Raw genomic sequence first — 23,948 nt, 5'->3', positions numbered from 1 at the left:
TCTATTCTGAGATCGGTGTGTGTTTTGAGCAGAGTTAAAGCAGAGGTTTGTGAGTTGAAGATTAAGAATGAATGGAGGATAAACTTCCCTGGAACCCTAATTTACCCTGGAAATGGAGGGAGGGAGTGAGAGGCATGCGTTGAAGATGGAGAGACAAGTGTTCAGATGAGGAGATAAACAAGACAAACGACGACTTGAGAAGCTGAGAGAGCGACAAAGAGGGAAGCTGGCTATCGGGTTCAACCAGAGTGGAATTCCACCATAATGCCGAGTCGGTCGGTCGGTCGGTCGGTCGGTCGGTCGGCGGCAGAGAGATGTAGGCTGGATGTAGACTGACAGGCCCGACAGTGGACACACACAAAAGCATGGTAATCGTTGGCCCTACTGCTGTAAATGAGTGGTGAATAATAAATAGCAAGAAAGAGATCTCCACTTGCCATCTGAACCTCTATCTGGGTCAAACATCACAGCCTACCAGCATATATATATATATATATATATGGATTCTGTTGTCAGTGTGTCCGTCTAGGCATTCCATGTTAATAACGAGGTTGGAAAGGTGCAATAATAAACACATTTTATGAAGCATATAGCTTTAAGACATGAGACTTGATTTAACTTGCAAAACAGTGACTTATATTACATTGACCATATCATTCAGTATGCCAGTTCTAGTCCATATAAGGGTGCAGTAAACTTCAAATGAATGCAAATCACTGGCATGTACAGTATATCACTTAAAGAGGACTTATTGTGCTTTTTCTCTTTCCTTTAGTGTGTTATATAGTGTGTTTTTTGTGCATGTAAAAGGTCTGCAAAGTTACCCAAAGTCCACGGCAAAGGGAGTTACTGTCCCCCACAGAAACACTGCTCCTCGACTGCCTGAAATGCCTCGATTGAAGTCCCGCTTTTTTTTCCGTAATGTGGTGATGTCACCAAGTAACACATTTGCATAATACCTGCTTAGTGGCTTGGCACGCTCTCAAACAAAGCTAGTTAGAGCGGAGCTGAAGCAGAGTCCAAAGAGTTTGGTTTGGTTGACCAATCACAACACAGTGGGCCAGCTGACCAATCAGAGCAGATTGGGCTCAAACAGAGCGTTTCAGACAGAGGGTGTAAAGAGGTGCTGCAGCACAGCCGGAATGAGAAAAATAAAGTGTTTTTTTGAGCATTAAAGCATGTAAACATGTTCTAGTAGGAACCCCAAAACACATAGTACACACCTGAAAATTAGTATAATAGGTCCTCTTTAAAGCTTCCAACTGTTAGGGAACAGTATACGGTTTAACGAATTAACTTGATGTACCCTATTGACTGGACACTAACTGAGATAGTGTGAGTTGTTTGAAACGTTTTGAATAGGAAACATGCATAAACATGTCAGAAGTCTACAGGTAGCCTAGAAAAGTGCCATGTGACGTAGTGCAGAGGGTGCACAGGTGCATTTAACCCTGACGAACCACAACAACATTTACATACATCCAGTAGGTGAACTACAAAAGCTTTCATAGAGGATAAACCGCACATTTGGTTGCCACTTTGCATGGTCTGCAAACAGGGAAACACCCGTAGAGTAATGACTACAGCCAGGTTGGTATGGGAGGTGAAATAATAATAATATAATAACAGAAATGGTTGATGAATAAACCAGGTGTGTAATATAATCTAATGATTGCATTCCTCTGATTTCATGTGATTTTTATCCACCATCTTAAAGTTAATGTTTTGGTGTAAATTGAAATATATCAGGCTGAACACTCATGTGCTGTCCTCTTTGCAGAAATGCGGAAAGTGTTCATAAAGGGTTCAAAATGTCTGCAAGAGAGCCGTCAAGGACTTGACGATTTGACAGTGGGACAGCCCTAAACCCTTGGCCATGGTCTTGGGTTTTTGTGTAGTCTGTTTCCTGTTTTATTTTGAAAGTAACTCTCTCCATGTGTCATGTTGTGTTCTACTTCCTGCCTTTGCCATTTTTCCCACCTGTTTTCCACCACACCTGAGTTTCATTGGTTAATTAGTTTTTTGTGTGTTTCAGTGTCAGGTCAGGTCAGCATTAGCTGCTTGTTCCAGACTGGTCCAGTCTTGCTCCCAGTGTTTTAGTTTCAGTCTTCCTAGTTTGTGTGTTGGATCAACTTGTGTTACCTGCTTCAGGACTAAATCACTGGAATAACTCCCTGCTGCCTTCATCCCTTCATCTGTGTTTGGGTCCAACTCTGAAGTTTCCTGAGACTGTGACAGTGGAATACATCCGTGGTGGAAACACTGCGAGTGGCAGCCGGGAAGAGTTTGTTGTGTTGGAGTACAGAAAGCGTAGCTTAGTGTGATCTAACGGCTGAATATTTACATGATTTTGACAGCGTGGATGAGCTCTTTCAATTCGATGGACGCCCGTATTTATTTGGATAATCAGATTTCACAACGAGGCTTCTCCTTGAGCCGGACTCGGACACAATACCAAACAGACCGGATCGAGAGGAAGGTAAGAAAAACCTTTTATTTCTCTCTAGGGGTCTTTCCATTATGATGTCAGACTCTTATAATAACAATCTGAGGCTGTCTGTGGCAAGAAAAAGCCCTTTTAGTGGACGTAACGTTACAGTGACGCTGCTCACTTTACCTCAATACTGGACACATTTCAAAATGTTCCATATTGGGATTTGACATAGATAACTTCTTCAGAAGAGTGTTTTAAAACCCAATTATTGTACATATATTAAATATTTCTTCTTTTCTTTTTCCTCTACCTTTTAATGTAATATTTTTGAACATAGGTGATGGATTTTCTGATATATGTGAGGATGAATATGACAAAATCTTTATATATAAATAGCATGTTTGATATGTAGAAGTATGGCTTTTGCGCTACCGTTTGTATGTATTTGATCAAACTGTGAATTATTTGTGGATGTTTTTATCACGCTGGTGTTTTGGATGAACCACACCTGCCGTCATCGAGCTTGTTTATGTTTCCACTTCTTCAAACATGACGTGGATCCAAGCAGGATCGAAACGTAGTCAATAAAAACCTTGTGGCGTGGAGTAGTGTGCAGTCGTTACCTTTTGTCTTTGCTGACACTGTTCTGATAGCCTCGCACCTACGGGATGTGCGTATAATTAATCGTCTTCATAAAGTGTTGTCCCCATTAAAATACTGAAGTTATCCAATAAGCACTCATCAGTGTGTGCCTGTGCCTCTTTGTTCATGAGATATCCACGCCATAGAAGTCATACCTACAGCAAACTCCGTCTTAAACTGTCTCCGAGTCCCAATAATAGATTTTTTTATTGTGCATGTCAGCCGACTCTGAGAGTGTATCAGAGTGTGGTCGGGTTTCCGAGGCAGACATAAAAAGCTCATCTGACACCACACATACTCATCAGTCATCAGCAGTCAAGATAAGGCTGCCCGGCTGAGGGTACAGTAGGTATCAGGTGAGACGTGGCCTCACGTTGCCAGCTCTATCACGACACTACGGCCGGCGGTGCCAGCACGGCACAAAGGTCTGGCAGAAGGTCAAAGTGCTCTGAGCTGATTCTGTTTCTTAGAACAATCATTTTTACCAAACATAACGGAACACATGGCTTCCTAAATGTGAGATGAATGCACATGAACCAGTGACTGACCGTGTGGTGATCGGACGAGGAGGAGGAGGAGACTGCAGAGGGCGTGGGCGAGTGGTGGTGGCTGTTGTTTGTGGCGCTGATGTTGTTCTTGATGGCGTTGCGCTGCGGACCGTCGCAGTAGTCCGCCGGGGGGAGCACCATGGTCGCCTCGTCCGTCTCCGTGTCCTGATGGTGGAGGTTGACGACACTTCTGCTGCGGTACGGGGCGGCAGACACACTACAGAGGAGGGGTGGAGTGAGAGATGAGGGGAATGAAAGGACAGGTAATAACACGTTAAGGCAAATCCGTTTTAACGCCATCATATGAAACTAGAAATCTTAAGGAATCCATTTGTACCAACTATGTCATGCTAGCTTGTCACGAAGGAGGCTAAATAACGCTCCAAACTTACATTTTGGTGAAAGAAAAACTGTCATGGTGACTTTCAAAGGGGTCCCTTGACCTCTGACCTCCAGATATGTGAATGAAAATGGGTTCTATGGGTACCCACGAGTCTCCCCTTTACAGACATGCCCACTTTATGATAATCACATGCAGTTTGGGGGCATGTCACAGTCAAGTCAGCACACTGACACACTGACAGCTGTATTGTGTTTTTTATGCTAATGCAGTACCTGTGAGGGTTTCTGGACAATATCTGTCATTGTTTTGTGTTGGTAATTGATTTACAATAATAAATATATACATACATTTGCATAAATCAGCATATTTGCCCACTCCCATGTTGATAAGAGTATTAAATACTTGACAAATCTCCCTTTAAGATACATTTTGAACAGATAAAAAGTGTGATCCATTTGCGATTAAATAGAGATTAAACAGATTTTTTATGGCGATCAAAGAGCAGCGAAACTGTAAAGATGAAAGTAATACTCCAATCCAAACCCGAATGTAGCAGATGCTATTGTTCTAGGCAACATTTCAGGACAGAACAGACAGTTCTTGCAGTCTCCTCTTGAAATGATCAAGCTTAAAGCCACAGTGGAAGGAGAAGAGAGGATGGAAGTGAAGAAGATGCCACTTAATCAAACTCATTAGCATGAGTCTCCTGGCATGTGTGTGTGTGTGAGTTTAGGGTTACTGACGGTTAATCTTAAAGTTGATGTTTGGCTTACAGGCGTGATGTTAAAATGAATGTTGTGGGGTACAAACTGAATATGGTCAGGATGTATAATGCGTGTTGTTGTGTCCCCCAGCGCTGGTTGTAGTTTAGAGTTGGCTGGCAGCCTCTCTGTGGGAGGTGCAGCACATTAAGATCTAATAAATTAATCCGACAGGGATTAGTCTCTTTGAAGAAAAGGCTGGAGTCGACTCGCTGAACCTTCTCTCTCTCTCTCTCTGTTGTCAGCAGTTAAATCTATTCATCAGCACAACACTTCCTGTTTCCTGATATTCTGCAGAGCTTGTGTGAAAATTACAGATTTGATGGTTACAAATATTTATATGAGCAAAATAAACGTGGTCACCGGTGTCGTGAACGGTTTCTTCCCCCACTTTGTGTTGTGTAATGTAACACATTTGTTTTAAACGGAAAGGTTTCACACGGTGAATAAATGATCGAGGAGATTGAAAGCAGAATAAGCCCGACAGGAATCAAAGGTTGAGGAATGGGAGAGTCCCCTCATAGGATTAGAAAGGTTATCACTCCAACAGGAGTAACTAGAGGAAACACTGCCAACAATACAGCTGGCTGCAACATGAAACCGTGTGTATGTGTGTGTGTGTGTGTGTGTGTGTGTGCGTGCGTTAGCTGGAACGTGGAGTCTCCTTACCTGTTGTTATTCACGAGAGGCTCGGAGAGTGCACGGCAGTAAGATGAAGGGAACCAGCCCCTCCTGCAAGACGCAGACAAAGAGAGAGAGAGAAGCCAAGTTAGGGATGATTACATCTGCAGTCTATCTATCGATCTATCCTGCTGCTGCCAGCCGGCCTATCAGCTCTCACTGCACAGCAATCTGAAAGCCTCTTTAAATGATTAGCAAAGAGCTCTGAGCCCCAATACTTCCTCCCAGTGGGGCTACGTCCGATTCTGAGAAGTGAAGCCAATGCTGAAGTGCCTTAAACTTGCATTCTTTCTAACAGCCAGCAGGGGGCGACTCCTCTGGTTGCAAAAAGAAGTCTGATTGTATAGAAGTCTATGAGAGAATGAGTCTACTTCTCACTTGATTTATTACCTCAGTAAACATTGTAAACATGAGTTTATGGTCTCAATCTCTAGTTTCAAGTCTTCTTCAATACAGCATGACGTTCATTTAGTAAACTATGGTCCCGTTTAGAGTCAGATAGACCATAAAGCAGGGGATGCTTTAGGGCGGGGCTACCTTGTGATTGACAGGTCGCTACCACGGCGTTGTCCGGTCTGGGAGTTGTCCGTGTTCTCGTCTTACTACTTTAACCCTTTCACAATGTGTTTTCAGCTCATCAAAGTTAATGATGGTGCCTTGAAATGAAACTCGTGAGCTTGTGTTTACAACATGGGAAGTCGTGTACATATGTTTAGCGTTCAAGTGGTTAAGTTGTGAGAACACCGCTGCTAAGCATCGGCAATATTAACGTTACTGTCAGCGTCTAGAAGCCACAGAGGTTAACAATTTAGCAAGCTAGCAAGCGGATAACATAATGCAGGACATGAAAAGGCATAATGACAGAGGAAAAAGATGAGGCCGTTGGGAATATCAACATTTTCCTCAGACATTTAATATTACAAAGAAAAACAATATACGACTAAAATAACAATATATTATCTTATTATGTACCGAAAAATTAACTTCCATGTCCTCCGCCATTTTCTGAAAACATCGACAAACACGTCACAACTCGTGAACCTCGAAGTTTTCAGAAACTTTCCACTTCCGAGGTTGTGAATACCACAAGAGGGGGGCGCTCATATGGACTCATCTTGTAAACACGGTAAACACGACCACATTTGAAGGCACCAATTTAACCTTTTTGGTCGCCTAAAAATCTCAGTGTTCGGTGTTTGTACTTAGCTCCACCCTTTCGTGTCACTTCTGGTTGCAAAAAAACAACATGACGAGGGCCAAAATGCCGAACTCGAGGCTTCAAAACGGTAGTCCACAAACCAATGGGTGCGTCACGCTGACTACTACGTCCACTTCTTATATACAGTCTGTGCTTCCTCCATCTCTTAACCAGAAGATACACAGAGACATATATGTTTATTCTTTTCACATTGAGTATTGTTGTCATACTATAGAGCTATTATAATAGTCTCTATTGTTGTACAGTATATACTGTGGATGACAGCCTGTGGTAACTATGGTAACAAAAAGCTGACATCCTCATGCCTCTGATTTATAAACAGAGATCATCAAAGGGAACATTTTCAAATGCCTTTATCTTGTATTTTGATGGAATTCATATTTTCTAACAGCAAATCTCCCGTGTTGACTGGGGACTGTTTATATTCCATATTTTATAAAGGAAATCCATTGAATGGATCGAGGTCTTATCTGCAAGCTGCTGAGCTGACACACGATTAGTGTTAGTTTGGAGCTTGAACGAGTCTTTGCGGTGGTTTTTAATAAATGAGTGGATGTCTCGGTCACACTGCGGGGACCTACGAGGTTCCTGCTGGCCTCAGTGAGATAAATCAAGCAGCTGTTTGTTCTTACGTGATGGAGTTAGTCAAATGATTTTATTAAATTTGAACGTGCTCCAACATTTTTTTCACCTTGATCTGTTAAAAAATGTTTTATTCCATCTTGAAAACACATTTGAAGGTGAGAGAATGAACAGGTTTATGAAGAATGAGTCACAGACCAAGGACTGTGTGTCATTGTGCTGTTGCGGTACGAGATTGTTCGTAATCAGTCTGGAGCCGGTCGGCCTCGCCCTCTGATGGGATAAATGTTAATATTTGTACATCTGGCCTGGGGAATGGGCGTTTCCTTCGTGTACCTGAGATAAAAAATGACTTCTACTGGAAAATACACCTCACTCATATTAATAATATTTATTTAGGGAAGGGTTTTCCATTGAGAACACACGCTGGTTTCCACTGAAACAACTTGGCATTGCTCAAGGACAACTCACTAGTACCGATAGCCACAGGTGTTCACTTTCCCCGACTGACTTTACCTGCACAGGAAAGAAAAACTCTTAACAAGCCTGTTTGGATGATAAAACCTAATTTATGTCGGGAAAGTGACCATGATAGTAATATGCATGGTCACATGTCAGATGTCATTATTTGTCAAATGCGTAGACTGCATATAGGAAGTGGACGTAGTAGTCAGCGTGACGTCACTGATTGGTTTGTGGACTGCCGTTTTGAAGCCTTGAGTTCGGCATTTTGGCTCGTTTATATTGCCGTTGCTTAGCAGCGGTGTTCTCACGACTTTACCACTTGAACGCTAAGCAAATTGTGTACACGACTTCCAATGTTGTAAACACGAGCTTACGAGTTTCATTTGAAGGCACCATTAGTACAACCGAACGCTAAATAAGACATTTTTAGGCGACCAAAAAGGTTATAATTAACTTTCATGAACTGAAAACACACTGTGAAACGGTTAAAGTTGTAAGACGAAAACAGAGACAACGCCGTGGTAGCGACCTGTCAATCACAAGGTAGCCCCGCCCTAAAGCATCCCCTACTTTATGGTCTATTTGACTCTAAATGGGACCATAATTTACTAAATGAACATCATGCTGTATTGAAGAAGACTTGAAACTAGTGATTGAGACCATAAACTCATGTTTACAATGTTTACTGGGGTAATAAATCAAGTGAGAAGTAGGCTCATTTTCTCATAGACTTCTATACAATCAGACTTCTTTTTGCAACCAGAGGAGTCGCCCCCTGCTGGCTGTTAGAGAGAATGCAGGTTTATCAGCATTGGCTTCACTTCTCAGACCCGGAGGTAGCCCCGCTGGTCAAATGTTGCTGTGTGTGTGCATTATGGATTACAGGTGCTGACATTCATCCCTCAGTCCATCAGTAGTGTGTGTGGGTATCTGGAGGTGCTGCCAGGCGAGTTGCCGGGCTGCACTATCAAAGCTGATATAAGACAAAGGCAGAAACCCAGCGAGAGACCCAAATGCATCAAAGCCAAACCTCCCTCAGCCCGTCTTGTCAGACTCTTGTGATCTGATAAACATGATGATATACACTTTTTAAGCCTTTAGGCGCTCTAGCTCGCCCCTCTCGCAGCGGTGAGGCAGCGAGACCAAAGTTTAACTCGCTTTTGAACAGCAACTCCGAATCGATTCCTTTCTGCCCTTGATCACTTTCATACATGGTGTATATATTTGCCAGGTAATTTCCCTTGATAGTGATAAAGATCAAACCTGATGAATGATTTAAAATAAAAAAAACCTTCCAATATCTCAGATCAAATCCCAGTTTAAAGAGTCCGACATCAGAGAGTGGGCTCAGCGGGCGCCTGTCTGTGTGGGAAAGCAGGTGGTACTCTGAACTCCTCTCTGAGCCTCCCTCCAGCCCGCTATCGTACATCCCACCCTCAGGCCATACTTTACTTTGATTTCCTTATCAGTGAGTGTTCCAGCTCAGGCAGCGCTCGGCGAGCCTAGAGCTGTGTGCGTACGTGTACATGGTCAGCATAACGATCCGGCGAGGGACCAGCTGGCCGGTGCGGTCCAGCTCGTGTCAATCATCTGACCGGTAGGAGGGCGGAGGAACATGACGAGCATGTTTTAAACAATTAATGATATGTAGGAAATTATGGTAAATTCTAACATCAGAAGGAATCATTTCTCGCTCATATTCCCTGAAATATAAGGTCGCTGTGTACAGTAAAGCGTGTGCACGTCTTTCCTTATTTGCCTAATCTTTAGTGACGCATCAGACGAATGCGACGGAACGCGTGCGATTCAACTCACTTTCCGCTCTTCTCCAGCTCGCCGTACATCCACCCGTCTCTCTCGTCGGGGATGAGCAGGGCGATGACGTCTCCCTCGTCGAAGCTGAGCAGCGTGCCGTTGTTTCCGGCGGTGTGGGGGAAAATGGTGCGCACGCGTGGCCTTTTCACGATGTTGTTGAGGCCGGTGGCGACGGACACGGACCTGGGGAGGCTGTTCTCCTCGCTGGTCCCATGGTCTGGGAGGGACGGAGGGAGATTAGGACGAAGAGCAACAATGAGAATACAACAACTTCAACCTTATCCTAACATGCTCACAATGATATAAGCCAATGCAACATTTGCTAATTATTCTATGGGTACCCACGAGTCTCCCTTTTACAGACATGCCCACTTTATGATAATCACATGTAGTGTTTTTCATACAGTATAAATGTGTGAGCCCAACTGTATTCATGTGTGATGATGTTAGTCCCCATAGGAGACATTTCATTGTAGTGAGATCATTTTTTTTAAACTTGACCTCACTGTATAAAATGACCTGTGGTGACCTCTAGGATAATCACAGCCTCATGAAACTTTACAGCCACAAACTGGAGTCTCGGAGTGAGGTGCCAAATGAAACCCATCCTACCTATGCTGTTTCTGGTCGTGCTGGTCACACTGGTCGTGTTGTTCTCCTGGGTGAACATGTTAGCCAGAGGACTGGTCTGAGCCTTCAGAGGTGGAGCCGGCGGAGTAGACATGTTCTGATACAAGAACATTAATGACAACGTTAGCATGTGTACACAGCGACAAGAATAAGGAAGTCAACCCTTTGGAATTACCTACATTTATGCACAACTCACATTTTAATAAAAAATGTGTGATTAAATATTTTAATCGATTGACAGCCCTAGTTTATATCAACTCCGAATGTTAATGAACTCCATTCATTAATATACAAACCTATGTGTTGTGTTCTACCACACAAAAGAGATAAAGCACTTTGAAATAACATATCTCCCCTCTCGTCGTACCATACTGTGCCGTGACGGCGAGGGCGAGGGCAGAGGCGTGATGGGGACGGCCGTGCGCAGCCCCTCGATCATCGACAGGACGCCGTCCGGCATGTCGGAGGCGTCGTTGCACTGGTCCTGCCAGCTGTTCAGCTTCGCCGTCAGCATGTCTCTGGCCTGTCCAGCAGGCACGGACATCAGAAAAGATATTAAAAGAAAAACATGAGTAATCGGTAGAAAAACAACAGTGCACACACATTCTCATCACCATGGTAACATGATGAGTCCTGAGATTGTGGGTTTTAGGAGGGAATTGTTCAATCTGATGTTTTGATGAGATTTTAAATTGTTGAATGTTTTCTTCAACCCCACATTAACATAAAGATCACTTTACGCCACCACTGCAACATATGGAGGACCACGAGAGTCACAGAAATAATAATAAAGCATTTAATTGATTAATAACCATTTGTTCAATAAAAATATGCATTATTAATCTATGAATAAATGGATTAAATTACAAAGTAATTCATTATTTGACATTTTAACGGGCAATTAAAAGAAGAAATATAAAAAAAAATGTTACAAAAACACCATAAAACAGTCAATAAGTACATAATTTAAAAATAAATAAATTTAATAAATTCATAAATAAATGATGTATGTCTATTTAAAAATGAGAAATAAATAACTGAATTCACAAATTAAATTAAGAATACAGGTTTCAATCAGGCATTTAAAAGGACAACCTCTTTTCCCATTTGCATTGACATACATTAATATATTTCTAATTCATTTTTTTTTAATTTGAACTATTTATAGATGGGTTAATATTTTATTTTCAATTTATTTTTCATAATTCTTTTTTTTATTACCCATTAAAATGTCAAAATAATGAATTAGTTTGTAATTTAGTCCATTTATTCATAGTTTAATTAATACATTTGTAAACAAATATATTAATGCATTATTTTATTGAACAATTAATTATTAATCAATTATATGCTTTATTACTTGTAGGAGCCATGAACAATTTTAGAAAGGAGAAATGTTTGTTTTAATGTTAATTAAGCTTGTGATTTTTATTTTTGGTATTGGTATTCGTGTTGGGTATATTGTCATTTATTATAATGTGATCACGATGATTTGGGTGATTTGGGTCACATGGATATGGGCGTCACTCATAGTTTGAGCTCAGCCTCTCAGCGGCTTTTAGTTTGTTTCCTGAAGTCACTACATTACTATTAACGTGACTCTTGTGGTCCTCCGTAGCAACACAGCCAAGTGAAGGAGAAGCTTGACTCGTACCTTCTCGTGGAAGGAGGCGTACTGGTAGGAGAACATGCAGTGTTTGTCCACCAGGAAACAGAAGCGTCTCTTCTCCTCCAGCAGAGCCTCCTTACAGCCGTCCGCGATGAACAACTGCATGTCCATCTGACGGCTCGACAACGTTTCCAGGCACTGACAATAAACAAACACACATGATACAGTATTACAATAAGAATACAACAGAATGGATTGAAAGCCACCGGTTTGTCTTTTGTTAATCTGCTGCTGTCTCACAAACTACCATCTCACATAGATGGTCGTGTCTTATCTTCCCGACCACGCGGTCTGAAGCCATCGAGGCCCTTTCACTGCCGATCTGTAAACACAAACCCAACAGCAGCAGCGCTCTTCTCCGAGCATCCTATTCTCTCTCTTGCAGACTGAAAGGTATTATTATTAGACCAGAGTTTACTGTATTGACAGGTTAGTGTTTAGTGAAAGGACGGAGCAACAGGAGGAAAAAGGGAACAGCAGTTGTAGAAAGATGATGTCTCTTATCTCCACTGACAGCCTGAGATTATGAAAAGGTCAGAAGGCTGAAAGGATCTTAGACTAGTGTGTGCATGTAGGGAAATGTAAAAGGGGATGTAATCGTCAGATTTGTGAATTTGTTTTCATGTTTATTATCTTGGTTGGTGTCCCCTCTTAGTCGATTAGTCGACTAATCGGTCGTTATGGTCTTAGTCGACAAATATTTCTTTAGTCGATAAGTAATTTTTTATGAATTTTTCTAGGGATGCACCGATACAATACCGGTATCGGGTCCGATACTGTGCTCATGTACTCGTATTCACAAAACGGCTCCGATACAACGGCACCGATGCCACTTTACGGCAGCGTGACGTTAACCTCTCGTCACCATCTTTTGGGTCCTATCACACGCGCTCACGCTCCACCTCCCCGACAGTGTGGGCGAGACGGGCCGGTGGTGCGTCCGACCCCGCGGGGCCGGGATCCCACCTCATTGCACCTCGGGGTTTTGATTGCACCCTCTGACTCGCGCGTGCGTTAGACTCCTTGGTCCGTATTTCAAGACGGGTCGGGTGGGTTGCCGACATCGCCACAGACCACTGGCGCCTTTTACGTGGGCTGAGCCCCGCCCTGGGGGCACGACGCGGCTGGGCCGCACTAAGGACAGTCCAGCCCGGTGACACATCGGCCATGGCCCTGGGAAGCACCATCACCTAGAGCCGGTCGCGGCGCACCGCCTCGTATGCGGGAATCCCCAGCCTGCCGTGTGTCGCTCACACCCTCCAGCTGGCTGTTAACGAGGCTCTTTTGGCACAGAGAGGTACTCGTATTGGTACTCGGTATCAGCGAGTACCCAAATGTAAGTACTTGTACTCGGTCTGAAAAAAAGTGGTATCGGTGCATCCTTACTTTTTTCATGCTGATGGACTTATTTCGAAGAAACTTATGAGCTCATCTCTGGTAAACACCAGATTTTAAAGTTGTGCTTTTGTGTGATTCTTTTAGGAGAATCGTCAGATTTGGGAATTTGTATTCATCTTTATTATCTTTTATTTAATAAATAGAGCTTCACAAAGACTCATTTCCAGTTAGGGCTGCCCGAGGGACTGAGTCGAGGGCAGAACCCCCCTCACCTCCCCCAAACAACTCAGAGTACAGTGGACTTCTTTTAACATCGCCTTTATTCCCTGATTTCCTTGTGAAAGCTCCACGTCAGATCCACATCGTCATCCTCATCCAGGTGGCTCTGGCTGGCACGCCTGTAACGGCTGTTAATACAATGGCCCACACCCTCTCTATTCAGCTCTCAACAGCCGTCCTCTCCTGAAAAAAGCCTTAAATCACTGAGGGCTGTATTTACCAGCAGGAAGCTGTGGTGGATTGATGTGTAAAACCTGTGTTAAACTGCACCCAGCAACATAGAGCACATGGAAATATGGTAGGAGAATGTTAGTAAGTTCAACCAAATGAATGTGGAGTGCATTAAAAAGCTTAATTCCTATTTAATGTTTGTATAACAGGGTGTAAAAAAAAATCTAGAGTCCACACAACTCATACAGAAAAAACAATACTTGTGAATTATTTCTATAAAAACTGTCAGAGAGGATGTTAAAAAAACATGACCTAACATTCAGTGACAAAAGCTGAGTAACTCTGAGCAGAGGTGATATCATCCCTGTCCAAACAGAGCCGTCTGTCTGTCTGTCTGACTGACCCAGAGTGGATCTGTCTGTCTCTCTAATGCCAGGAAGTCCTCGCATGAACCCGTCCATTTAGAGTCGCTGATATCTCGCCGCTCAACGTCATGATAATTACAGGCGTATCTTTGTAGCTACAAGCCAACAAACAAGCAGATGGAAATTTCTGAAACACAAACACACCTTAACAGACTGCCCAGTTGCTCTCGCTTTATTTCTCTTTTGCTGCCTTTGTTTTTTTTTTTTCTAGTAACATCTCACCTTGCTGCTATAACGGCAACATCATAAACTCACCATTACAAAGTATACTTAAAGAACATAATGTGTAAAGTCAGATTGGGTTAATGAGGAACTGTCGTACAGTAGACACATACTGAGAAACTATAACTGACCCTTAAAGGAACTGTGTGTAACATTTCAGGGGCTCTATTAGCAGAAATGGATTATAATATTAATAACTATGTTTTCTTTAATGTATAATCACCTGAAACTAATAATCATTGTGTTTTCGTTACCTTAAAATGAGCTGTTCATATCTACAAAGGGAGCGGGTCCTCTTCATGGAGTCCTCTATGTTGCTCTAGGGAGAGACTTTCACGTTTTTACGTTACCTGAAGGCCACCGTAGTTCTCTGACACGTTTGTGAAACTGCGGTAACGTGAGCGGCAGAGTGCAAAACCGCCGTCTGACTCCCGTTGCTCCTACAGTAGTGTTATTATGGTATGGATGGCCTCTGAGCGAGGTGAACGGCATTACCACGGTTTTGCACTCAGCGGCTCACGTTACCGAATGGAGGAGTGAGCGGAGGGGTACTCAGCTGGTTGCATTTTCCTTCCTTTTTGTGCATGTAAAAGGTCTGCAAAGTTACAAAGCCCAAAGTCCACTCTAAAGGGAAACACTGCTCCTGAACTGCCTGAAACGCCTCGCTTGAAGTCCTGCCTTTTCTTCCGTAACGTGGTGATGTCACCCAGTAACACATTTGCATAATACCTGCCAATTGGCTAGTTCGGCACACCCTCAAACAAGTAAGGGATATTGCACAGCAAGCCGGTCATTGTTGTGAAATAAACACTGACGTGAAGCAGTCCTGCATCGTTCTGAAGGGGTTTATTTCACAACAATGACCCGCTAGCTGTACATTATCCCGCTTATGACACGGCTACTTACTTACGAAATCAATAATTTGACACAAAAACGGGCCCACCAGAGTCCGACATCAGAACTGCGCCCATAGCAACGGTCTGTTACAAAGAAATAACATACCGTAGAATGCCGTAACAAAATTGAGTATTCAACAAAGCCGTGTAATAAAGCTAGTTAGAGCGGAGCTGGAGCGGAGTCCGAAGAGTTTGGTTTGGTTAACCAATTGGAGCAGACTGTGCTTTTCGATGGGGTTAAAGTAAAGCATTTTTTAAAAAAAATTAAATCAAAAATATCTAATATCAAATCAAGATTTTAAATAAAATTGAATCAAAAATGTGCCACACCAGCTGTTTAATATGTAACACTGTGTTTATTATCACCGTGATGAACTATAGTATGTATTCATCACGTACATTCATTCAGCTAATTGAGATGTTCTACGGAGGTGAATATAATTTCATTACTGCCCTCTAAATCATCTACCGAATGTGTCACATGCATTTACTTTTAATTATTTTAATCTATTCTTGTGTTTTGTTTTGGCGAGAAATACTGTTGCATTTCATGCCAATGAAGATCATTTGAATGGAATAACAGAGAAAGAGAAAACAGAGAGAGTGAACACCTTCACAGAACTGTGGGCGGCATAATTTCTACTAACAAGTGGATGAGGAGAAAAAAGGGGGGAGTGTGAAATGCTATTTCCACACACACACACACACACACATACATCCTCTTAATCACTTTACATCTGTCAACACAGCAGCGAGCTCGTTGCTATGGACAACCTATGTCTTACTATATGTAAGAAAGAGCGACGGGTGGCATCGGAGAGAGATAAGACACTCCTTCATAAACAGAATCACACTCCCCCCTCCATACACATCTTTGTTTATCATGTGTACAGAGGGTAAAACCTGCGCTAACTTTGTTTTGAAAAGTCCTTTAATCAACTGTTTGACAGTTGTGACATCATAAAAAATCCCCTCTCGGCGTTCAGACAGATCGTTTCTTGTCTTTGAAGTGTCTTTGCTGTCGGTGAATCATCTGCTGCTGTAAACTGCTGCCTCTCTAAGCCCTGACACCATGTCTGGTCCACCTCTGTGTCTGCTGGCTGTCTGAATCCTCTAATACCCGGCCTTACATCAGATAAGAGAGCGAATACTCCGACTCGAGGTGGAGGTGGAGGTGACGGTGAGGGAGAGAGGAGAGGTGAGAAGGAGAGAGGAAACAGAAGAAGATGAAGGAGTATAGTGAGAAAGGAGTGAGGAGAAATGAGAAAACAAAAGAATTACGGGGTGGAAGGAGTTCATCATATTTTCATAATCAAGTTCATACAGTAGGGCTGTGAATCGGCAAGAATCTGGCGATACGTATCATGATACAGGGGTTATAATTCAATATATTGCGATGAGGGCTGTCAATCACACATTTTTTATCTGTTCAAAATGAACCTTAAAGGGAGATTTGTCAAGTATTTAATACTCTTATCAACATGGGAGTGGACAAATGTGCTGCTTTATACAAATGTATGTATATATTTATTATTGTAAATCAATTAACAACACAAAACAATGACAGATATTGTCCAGAATCCCTTGACCTCTGACCTCCAGATATGTGAGCATTGAGCATATTGTTTTATGCTTAATGCAGTACCTGTGAGGGCTTCTGGAGAATATTTGTCATTGTTTTGTTAATTGATTAATTAATTATTTATTTCACAATAATAAATATACACAAACACATTTGTCCACTCCCATGTTGATAAGAGTATTAAATACTTGACAAATCTCCCTTTAAGGTAATTTTGAACAGATAAGTAATGTGTGATATTTTGCAATTAACTATGGACAATCGTACGATTAATGGTGATGAAATATTTTAATCGATTGACAGCCATAATAAAAAATACTTTGTAATTAATGCTAAAAAGCAAACACAGTTATGGCTGCACTTTTTTCCACTATCAAGTCATCTCCTGGATCTCATTTAGCCTATAAAATATCAAACAATTGTGAAAAAATGCCCACCAAAACTTCAGAGCCAAATATGACTAATGTGAAAAATTGTTTTGTCTCACCAAAAGTTACTCAGTTTACTATGATACATGACAAAGAAAAGCAGAAAATCCTCACATTAGAGAATCAAAATAGTGTCCGTACTCTCCTGGGCGTTGATAAATCAAAGTCTATAGAAGGTTAAAGCTGTAATAAAACTACATTGGTGCAATCATTTCATGTGTAATTCATTTATGGTTGTCTCTCTCTTCCTCTCTCTCACATTAACTGTGCCAGGCTAGGAGTGGTAGACCGTGTTGACAGAATACACAAACAGTTTAAACACACACACACATATACACACACATATACACACACTCAGGTTGTATCGATGGTAGGGAGGTTATGTAAGATCTGAGGCTGCTGTCCTCTCCGGCTCGCAGCTTTCAGATTAAACTCTTTCAGTTTTCATTCTACAGAATCACTGTTCACGTGTGGTGACGTCATGTTAGACCTTTAACACATTCCTTAGTGACTCATCGTCTCCAGTAAAACGCTTGTGGTGAGCCAATTACTTTATTTAGCCTGATTTTTAGTGCCGTATAAATAAGCTTTATTGTAATATTATGCTATTATTAGGTATATTATTGCTTTTCTAAATGGCAAAGATGACAGTTTTAATGGTGCCTTCAACTGAAACTGGTGAGCTCGTGTTTACAACATGGGAAGTCGTGTACATGATATGCTTGACGTTCAAGTCGTGAGAACACCGCTGCTAAGCAACGTCAATATTAAGGTTACTGTCGGCGTCTAGAAGCCACAGAGGTTAACAATTTAGCAAGCTCGCAAGAGGGTAACATAATGCACGAAATGCAAAGACATAATGACAACTAAAATTACAATATATTAACTTATTTTGCACCGAAAAATGAACTTCAATGTCCTCCGCCATTTCTGACAACGTCAACAAACACCTTACGAGGTCGTGAATACCACAAGAGGGGGGCGTTCATATGGACTCTTCTCGTAAACACGGTAAAGACGACCCCATTTGAAGGCACCATAAAAACTAATGAAATACTTGTTTATTGTTAAATGCAGAACACAAAAGGGCAATGAGGCGCAGCGTTTTTTTTCAGCGGAGACGTTTTGGTTGCGTCTGGTTGCATCTCCGGAGCAGGTTAGGTGTTCAACATAAGTTACCATGACGATCTACCCCAGTAAAAAGTGAACCACCGTCGTAGGACTGACAACCCTGAAGGGTTAACCCTGAAGTTACCTCGCTAACCTCAAATCCTGCTTTGTAGTACAGGCCTGTGGTGTCTGTTCATGACCAGATGACCTGCAGCCATTAAGAGTGGACAAGGTGCAGCTCTTGTAGTTTATATCCAGCATCTCTGGTCAAACTTTAACAGTCTTCCTCGTTTGGTTGCTTGTTGTACTTGTATCAGTGAGCATGCGGGTGGAGCAAGAGAGGATTGCATGCGGGATGTTTTTGTGAAGCCAACAACAAACAGATCTTCTCCTGCATGACTGCACACACAGACACTCTGCACATTGGCCCCAACTACTGTTACACTGGCTTTGACTCAGAGTGTCTCAGGTGTCAGGGTTTGTGAATGAGTGTGTGTGTGTCTGTGTGTAATCATGTCTATGCACATGTGAACACATCTGAAAGAAAGAAGGAGCATCCGCGTACAGTATGTACGATGTGTCAGGCGTCCGTCTCACCTCGCTCTCCTTGTTCTCGTACTTGTTGGCGTTCTTGCCTTGGCTCTTTCTCCTCAGCTTCTTCAGGTCTGACTGGGACTTCTCCAGAGAGTCCTGCTTAATCTTGTGCTCCATCTGGTACCTCTTATACGTAGCCTGGAGGCAGAGGAAAGAGCTGCGTGAATGCAGGAACACCAACTGTTTGTACTTTTAGAAAAGGCAGGCTCAGTCTTAAAGCTACTGAAACTATAAAACCTAAGGAATCCATTGGTACCAATAACGTCACACTGGCTTGTCGGGAAGAACGCTAAATAATGCTCCAAAAGTACGCTAAATTTTGGTGAGAAAAAACTGGCATGGCCATTTTCAAAGGGGTCCCTTGACCTCTGACCTCCAGATCAGTGAATGAAAACTCTGAGATGAACATAATAAATCACAATATATCTTATCGCAATACTCAGCATATCGCAAAATGTTTAAAATCGCAATAAGATGGTATCGGGATAATATCATTTGATCCCCATCCCTACGTAAGGTTGAAGCCGCCCTTGAAACAGTTAGTAAAATTCAATAAATAAGCAAAGCTGTCCGTTTAATTACTTTATATTAATGTAATAAATATACAAATGTCAATTAGATGGTAATCTGCATGAGGAATAAAAAAAAAAAAAAGAAATCGGTGATAATAATCATCCGCTTATAGTGATCATTTTGATCCGGACAGTAGGGGTGTAAGAAAATATTGAATATCGCAATATTATCGATTCTCAAAAACATTTTTTTTTTTAATTAATAGTTAACATGCAAAGATTGACTCAATCAATACTTTATTTGGTAACACTTTATTTTACAGGTCTGCAAATTTCACAGTGATAATCAGCATGTTACCTATTTAAAATTTCTTTGGAATTACAGCCAAATTACCTCAATATGTACCTCAAAATTTAGCAAAAATGACTTTATTATAAACATGATTTAATAATTATGCTAAGATAGCATAATTATTAAATCATGTTTATAATAAAGTCATTTTCAATAAATTGAGGTAAATATTGAGGTAATTTGGCAGTTTTCCAATAGGTTACTTGCTAATTATCACCTAATTACCATGAAATTTGTGGACCTGTAAAATGAAGTGTTACCGTTTATTACATTTGCAAAGAGATGCACCATCTCAGTGTATGTGTCTTCTCAAAGTAGTGCTATGATGTTGGATGTTACAGAGACTGTGATAAATGCAAATGGCGATCTTACTGTTCTGGTTGCATTAAAAAAGACGATGACAGTTTTTCTAAAATTAGATTTTAAAAAATCACAATATATCGCCTTACTTACAGTATCACAATATATCACAATATATTGAGTCCTAACCTCTGCATCATGATACGTATCGTATCGTCAGATTGTTGCCGATACACAGCCCTACCGGACAGACGTGAGGTTTCTGCTGTATTTCCAGCTCCCTTTGTGCCGTCGTGCAAACATTTGCATCTGTGCCGCCCTGCAGACGGCAACAACACCACTATGTTGGTGCACCACTTTGACTCACTTCTGGAAAATAGCACCTTGTTTTTCCTTCTGCGTTGTGTTGCAGCAATGACTCGACTCCCATTAGGGGCATCAAGTAATTGCTACGACCGCAAGTCGTAATGACAGAAAATTATAGCACTGAATCGCTGCCCGGGATCAGATTACGGTTCAAGTGTTGTTGAGTGTAAATAATGAAACTCTCGTATCCTCGAGTCTCTCATCCATCCACCTGCTCACCTTGTTCATGATCACAGTTATGTTTCACACCTTTAGCTTACAGACGTGGACAACAAAAAACAGACTTTTATTGTATATGGCAGTGTGTGTTCTCCTGAGAGAAATGCACAGGAACTACTCACTGTCATGTATTTGACATCCATGTCAGTCTTTCTCTCCAGCTCGGATATTATCTCCCGGTGGAACCTCTTAAACTTCAGGTGGAGGAGGAGGAGGAGGAGGAGGAGGAGAGAAAGGAGAGGGGAGGAAGAAAGACAAACTTGATCGGAGGATGAAGTGCTACAGTTTGTCAGCAGCAAACACACGGCGGGTCTCACAGAGAGAAAGCGTTCATTTGGAGTGTATCTGTGCGGGGGTGAGAGCCGAGTCCGAGGTTGCGCTTATGAATGAGTCAGAAACAAAGCGTGGGAAATGCCCACAGACTTCTCTCCAGCTCTCTCTCATTAGTGTGAGGGTGTCAGAGTGCCTCCATCACCGCAGCCTTGTAGCGAAGCAGCGGTGGCGGCGGCGGCGCCCACATGGGGCGGACCAATGAATCGGAAAACCCCATTACTGAACACACACACACACGGATGACCGCGGGGACCTCGTCGCAGCACAACACACACCCTCATCGAAGTCTGTGAAAGATTTTCTTCCATCGGTTTCTCTGATGCCGTGACTCACCGACTGGAGTCCATTAACATGTCGACCCACTCACTGATGCCGTTAGCAACAATGTCTCCGAGGAGCGCCGCGCAGCTCCTCCCGCCCCAAAGTTCAGCTCTAACAGGTTATTTTCTAACTCTATATTTTCATAAGCACAAAGCTCAGGCAACATTTTAAGAAGAGAAATGTTGTGGTTCAGATCTAAAGTGAGGGCTCGATTAACAACGTTTCCACTTACTGTGATATAATGCTGAAACTATTGTGATTAGTGGACAGACGTGACTTGGACCCGAGTCACAAATATGATGACTTTAGACTCAATTTGACTCAAAAGACTAATTCGACTTGGACTTTTAACATAAATGACTAGTCACTTGACTTGGACTTTGGTCTTGACTTGTCATTCTTGACTTGGGACTTGATTTGGGACATGACTTGGAACTTGACAGTCTTGACTTGGGACTTGATTTGGGACTTGTCAGTCTTGACTTGGGACTTGATTTGGGACTTGTCAGTCTTGACTTGGGACATGACTTGGGACTCAACAGTCTTGACTTTGGATTCAACAGTCTTGACTTGGGACTTCACAGTCTTGATTTCGGATTTGACTTGGGACTTGACAGTCTTTACTTGGGATTTGTCAGTCTTGACTTGGGACTTGTCAGTCTTGACTTGGGACTAGACTTGGGACTTGTCAGTCTTGACTTGGTCCCACTTCTGGATGTGTGAACTTCTAAAGAGCATGTGTTCTTCATTTCTATCATTTTACAGACTAAACAATGAATAAATTAAAATGAATAATTGAAACAAAAACAAAAAGACGAATAAATAATGAAGCTAATCATTATGTGCAGTGCTCGTCTATTGTTAGCATGCTAACAAGCTAAATTAGGCGCTACTTAATGCAGCAGATTGTAACAGCTCCAGCTGGTGCTTTCCCGGGGCATGTTGAGGCCTGCCTCCTGTCGGTGCAACAGGTGCTCCTGCAGCCCAAACCTGTTGTTTCCCTTCCTCACCCAACCTCTTTGTATTCTGCTCGTCCACAGTGCTACTGTAGTCGATGTAGGTGTGGAGGGAGGAGGAGGAGGAGGAGGAGGAGGAGGAGAGAGAGAGAGAGCTACTGGCTGACTGTGTGTACCACTAAATGGTGTTGAGGCTTCGCTCGCGGTTGTGTGGAAATTTACTGAGCAACAGGTTCAGAAAGTGTCCGACGAAGGTGCGGCAGCGCAATCAGGGAGAATTTAGGTTAAACAGGAATTTTCAGAACGCCTGTACGGAAAAAAAACACATCTAGCACTCACATTTTCTTCCAGCTCCACATGAACCTTCCTGTGGACCTCTGAGATATCCATCAGCACTACACCTGTCACACACAGAGAACAAGAGAGGGAGAAATGGTTATGTAATACAAGACAGAAGAAAGACAGGCCAGCAGTGATGTAATTGTTTGCTTTTCTAAACAGAATGATCTTATCTAAAGATATTTGTGACAACACTGACAACAGTGTACAATGAGCACAATACACACACTACATATTGTTTATGAATGAATGCTTGGCTGAGAAATGCTACGCGTCATTTTGCAACCACATAAACCATCAAAATGTCACCGGCTACCGATTATGTTACAAAAGAGTTTCATCTCTGAGAGGGAGGAAAATAAAGTACATGTGCCTAGACCAGAAAAACTGGACCACCTGCTGCTCGGCCAATCAAAAAGAGCTCAGATGGCAGGACGCCACAAAATCATAACCTTCTGTCACTGCACGTTGCTCACACAAAGGCAATCAAATTAGGATTATAGAGTGCAATCATGTGACGTGAGAAAGTGTAATTAGATTTCTTAATGACCTCCTTGCTACAGTGAACACCGCCAGTGATCATAAAAAACATTAAATAAATCATAATTCACAACACTTTTGTCATGAAAACAAATAAACAAACTTTAAATTATAGTTGCCAAACACTTTTCTAAGACCACTAATTTAATAAATAATAGTAAATAGTGAACCCCTGTGTCATTGCTGGGCAGCATTATGCATTACTAAGAGCAGTAACCAGTGGGGGAACCTCCGGGTCTGAGAAGTGAAGCCAATCCTGAAGTGCCTTAAACTTGCATTCTTTCTAACAGCCAGCAGGGGGCGACTCCTCTGGTTGCAAAAAGAAGTCTGATTGTATAGAAGTCTATGAGAAAATGAGCCTACTTCTCACTTGATTTATTACCTCAGTAAACATTGTAAACACAAGTTTATTTTTCAATTGCTAGTTTCAAGTCTTCTTCAATACAGCATGATGTTAATATTAACATTTTGATCGCCTAAAAATGTCTTATTTAGCGTTCGATTTTACGTAGCCCCACCCTCTTATGTCACGTCTGGTTGCCAACAACCAAGATGGCAACGGCTTAAAACCAAGATGCCATGCCTTCAAATGTGGTGGTGTTTACCGTGTTCATGAGAAGAGTCCATATGAATGCCCCCCTCCTGTGGTATTCACGACCTCGTAAGTGGGAAGCTTCTGAAAGCTCTGAGTTCACGAGTTGTGGCGTGTTTGTTGACGTTGTCAAAAATGGTGGAGGCCAAGGAAGTACATTTTTTGGTGCATAATAAATTAATATATTGTCTTTTTAGTCGTATATTGTTTTTCTTCATAATTTTATAATATGTCATAATATGCATTATGTTACCCTCTTGATAGCTTGCTAAATTGTTAGCCTC

At 42.1% G+C, this 23,948-nt stretch overlaps 1 protein-coding gene across 2 annotated transcripts in view; it reads right to left on the bottom strand.

The window, feature by feature from the left end:
* baiap2l1b (BAR/IMD domain containing adaptor protein 2 like 1b) overlaps positions 1-23,948 on the bottom strand; it is a 42,224-nt gene that overhangs the window by 4,326 nt on the left and 13,950 nt on the right. The window contains exons 4-13 of one of the 2 annotated variants that reach the window (XM_037792410.1): positions 22,533-22,594; positions 20,706-20,777; positions 18,838-18,972; positions 11,775-11,927; positions 10,488-10,643; positions 10,103-10,217; positions 9,491-9,707; positions 5,398-5,460; positions 3,625-3,841; positions 1,130-3,503 (exon numbers count right to left, since the gene is read on the bottom strand). In XM_037792410.1, the coding sequence (XP_037648338.1) occupies positions 3,471-3,503; positions 3,625-3,841; positions 5,398-5,460; positions 9,491-9,707; positions 10,103-10,217; positions 10,488-10,643; positions 11,775-11,927; positions 18,838-18,972; positions 20,706-20,777; positions 22,533-22,594 (1,223 nt within the window). In that variant the 3' untranslated portion in view covers positions 1,130-3,470. Of the gene's footprint in view, positions 1-1,129; positions 3,504-3,624; positions 3,842-5,397; positions 5,461-9,490; positions 9,708-10,102; positions 10,218-10,487; positions 10,644-11,774; positions 11,928-18,837; positions 18,973-20,705; positions 20,778-22,532; positions 22,595-23,948 lie in introns of those variants that run through there. The other variant, XM_037792408.1, reaches the window with a different exon arrangement.

The sequence above is a fragment of the Sebastes umbrosus genome, chromosome 14 (genome assembly GCF_015220745.1).
Source record: "Sebastes umbrosus isolate fSebUmb1 chromosome 14, fSebUmb1.pri, whole genome shotgun sequence".
NCBI lineage: Eukaryota > Metazoa > Chordata > Actinopteri > Perciformes > Sebastidae > Sebastes > Sebastes umbrosus.
Note: the sequence above shows the minus strand (reverse complement) of the source record. Positions and strands in the feature narration are given on the sequence as shown.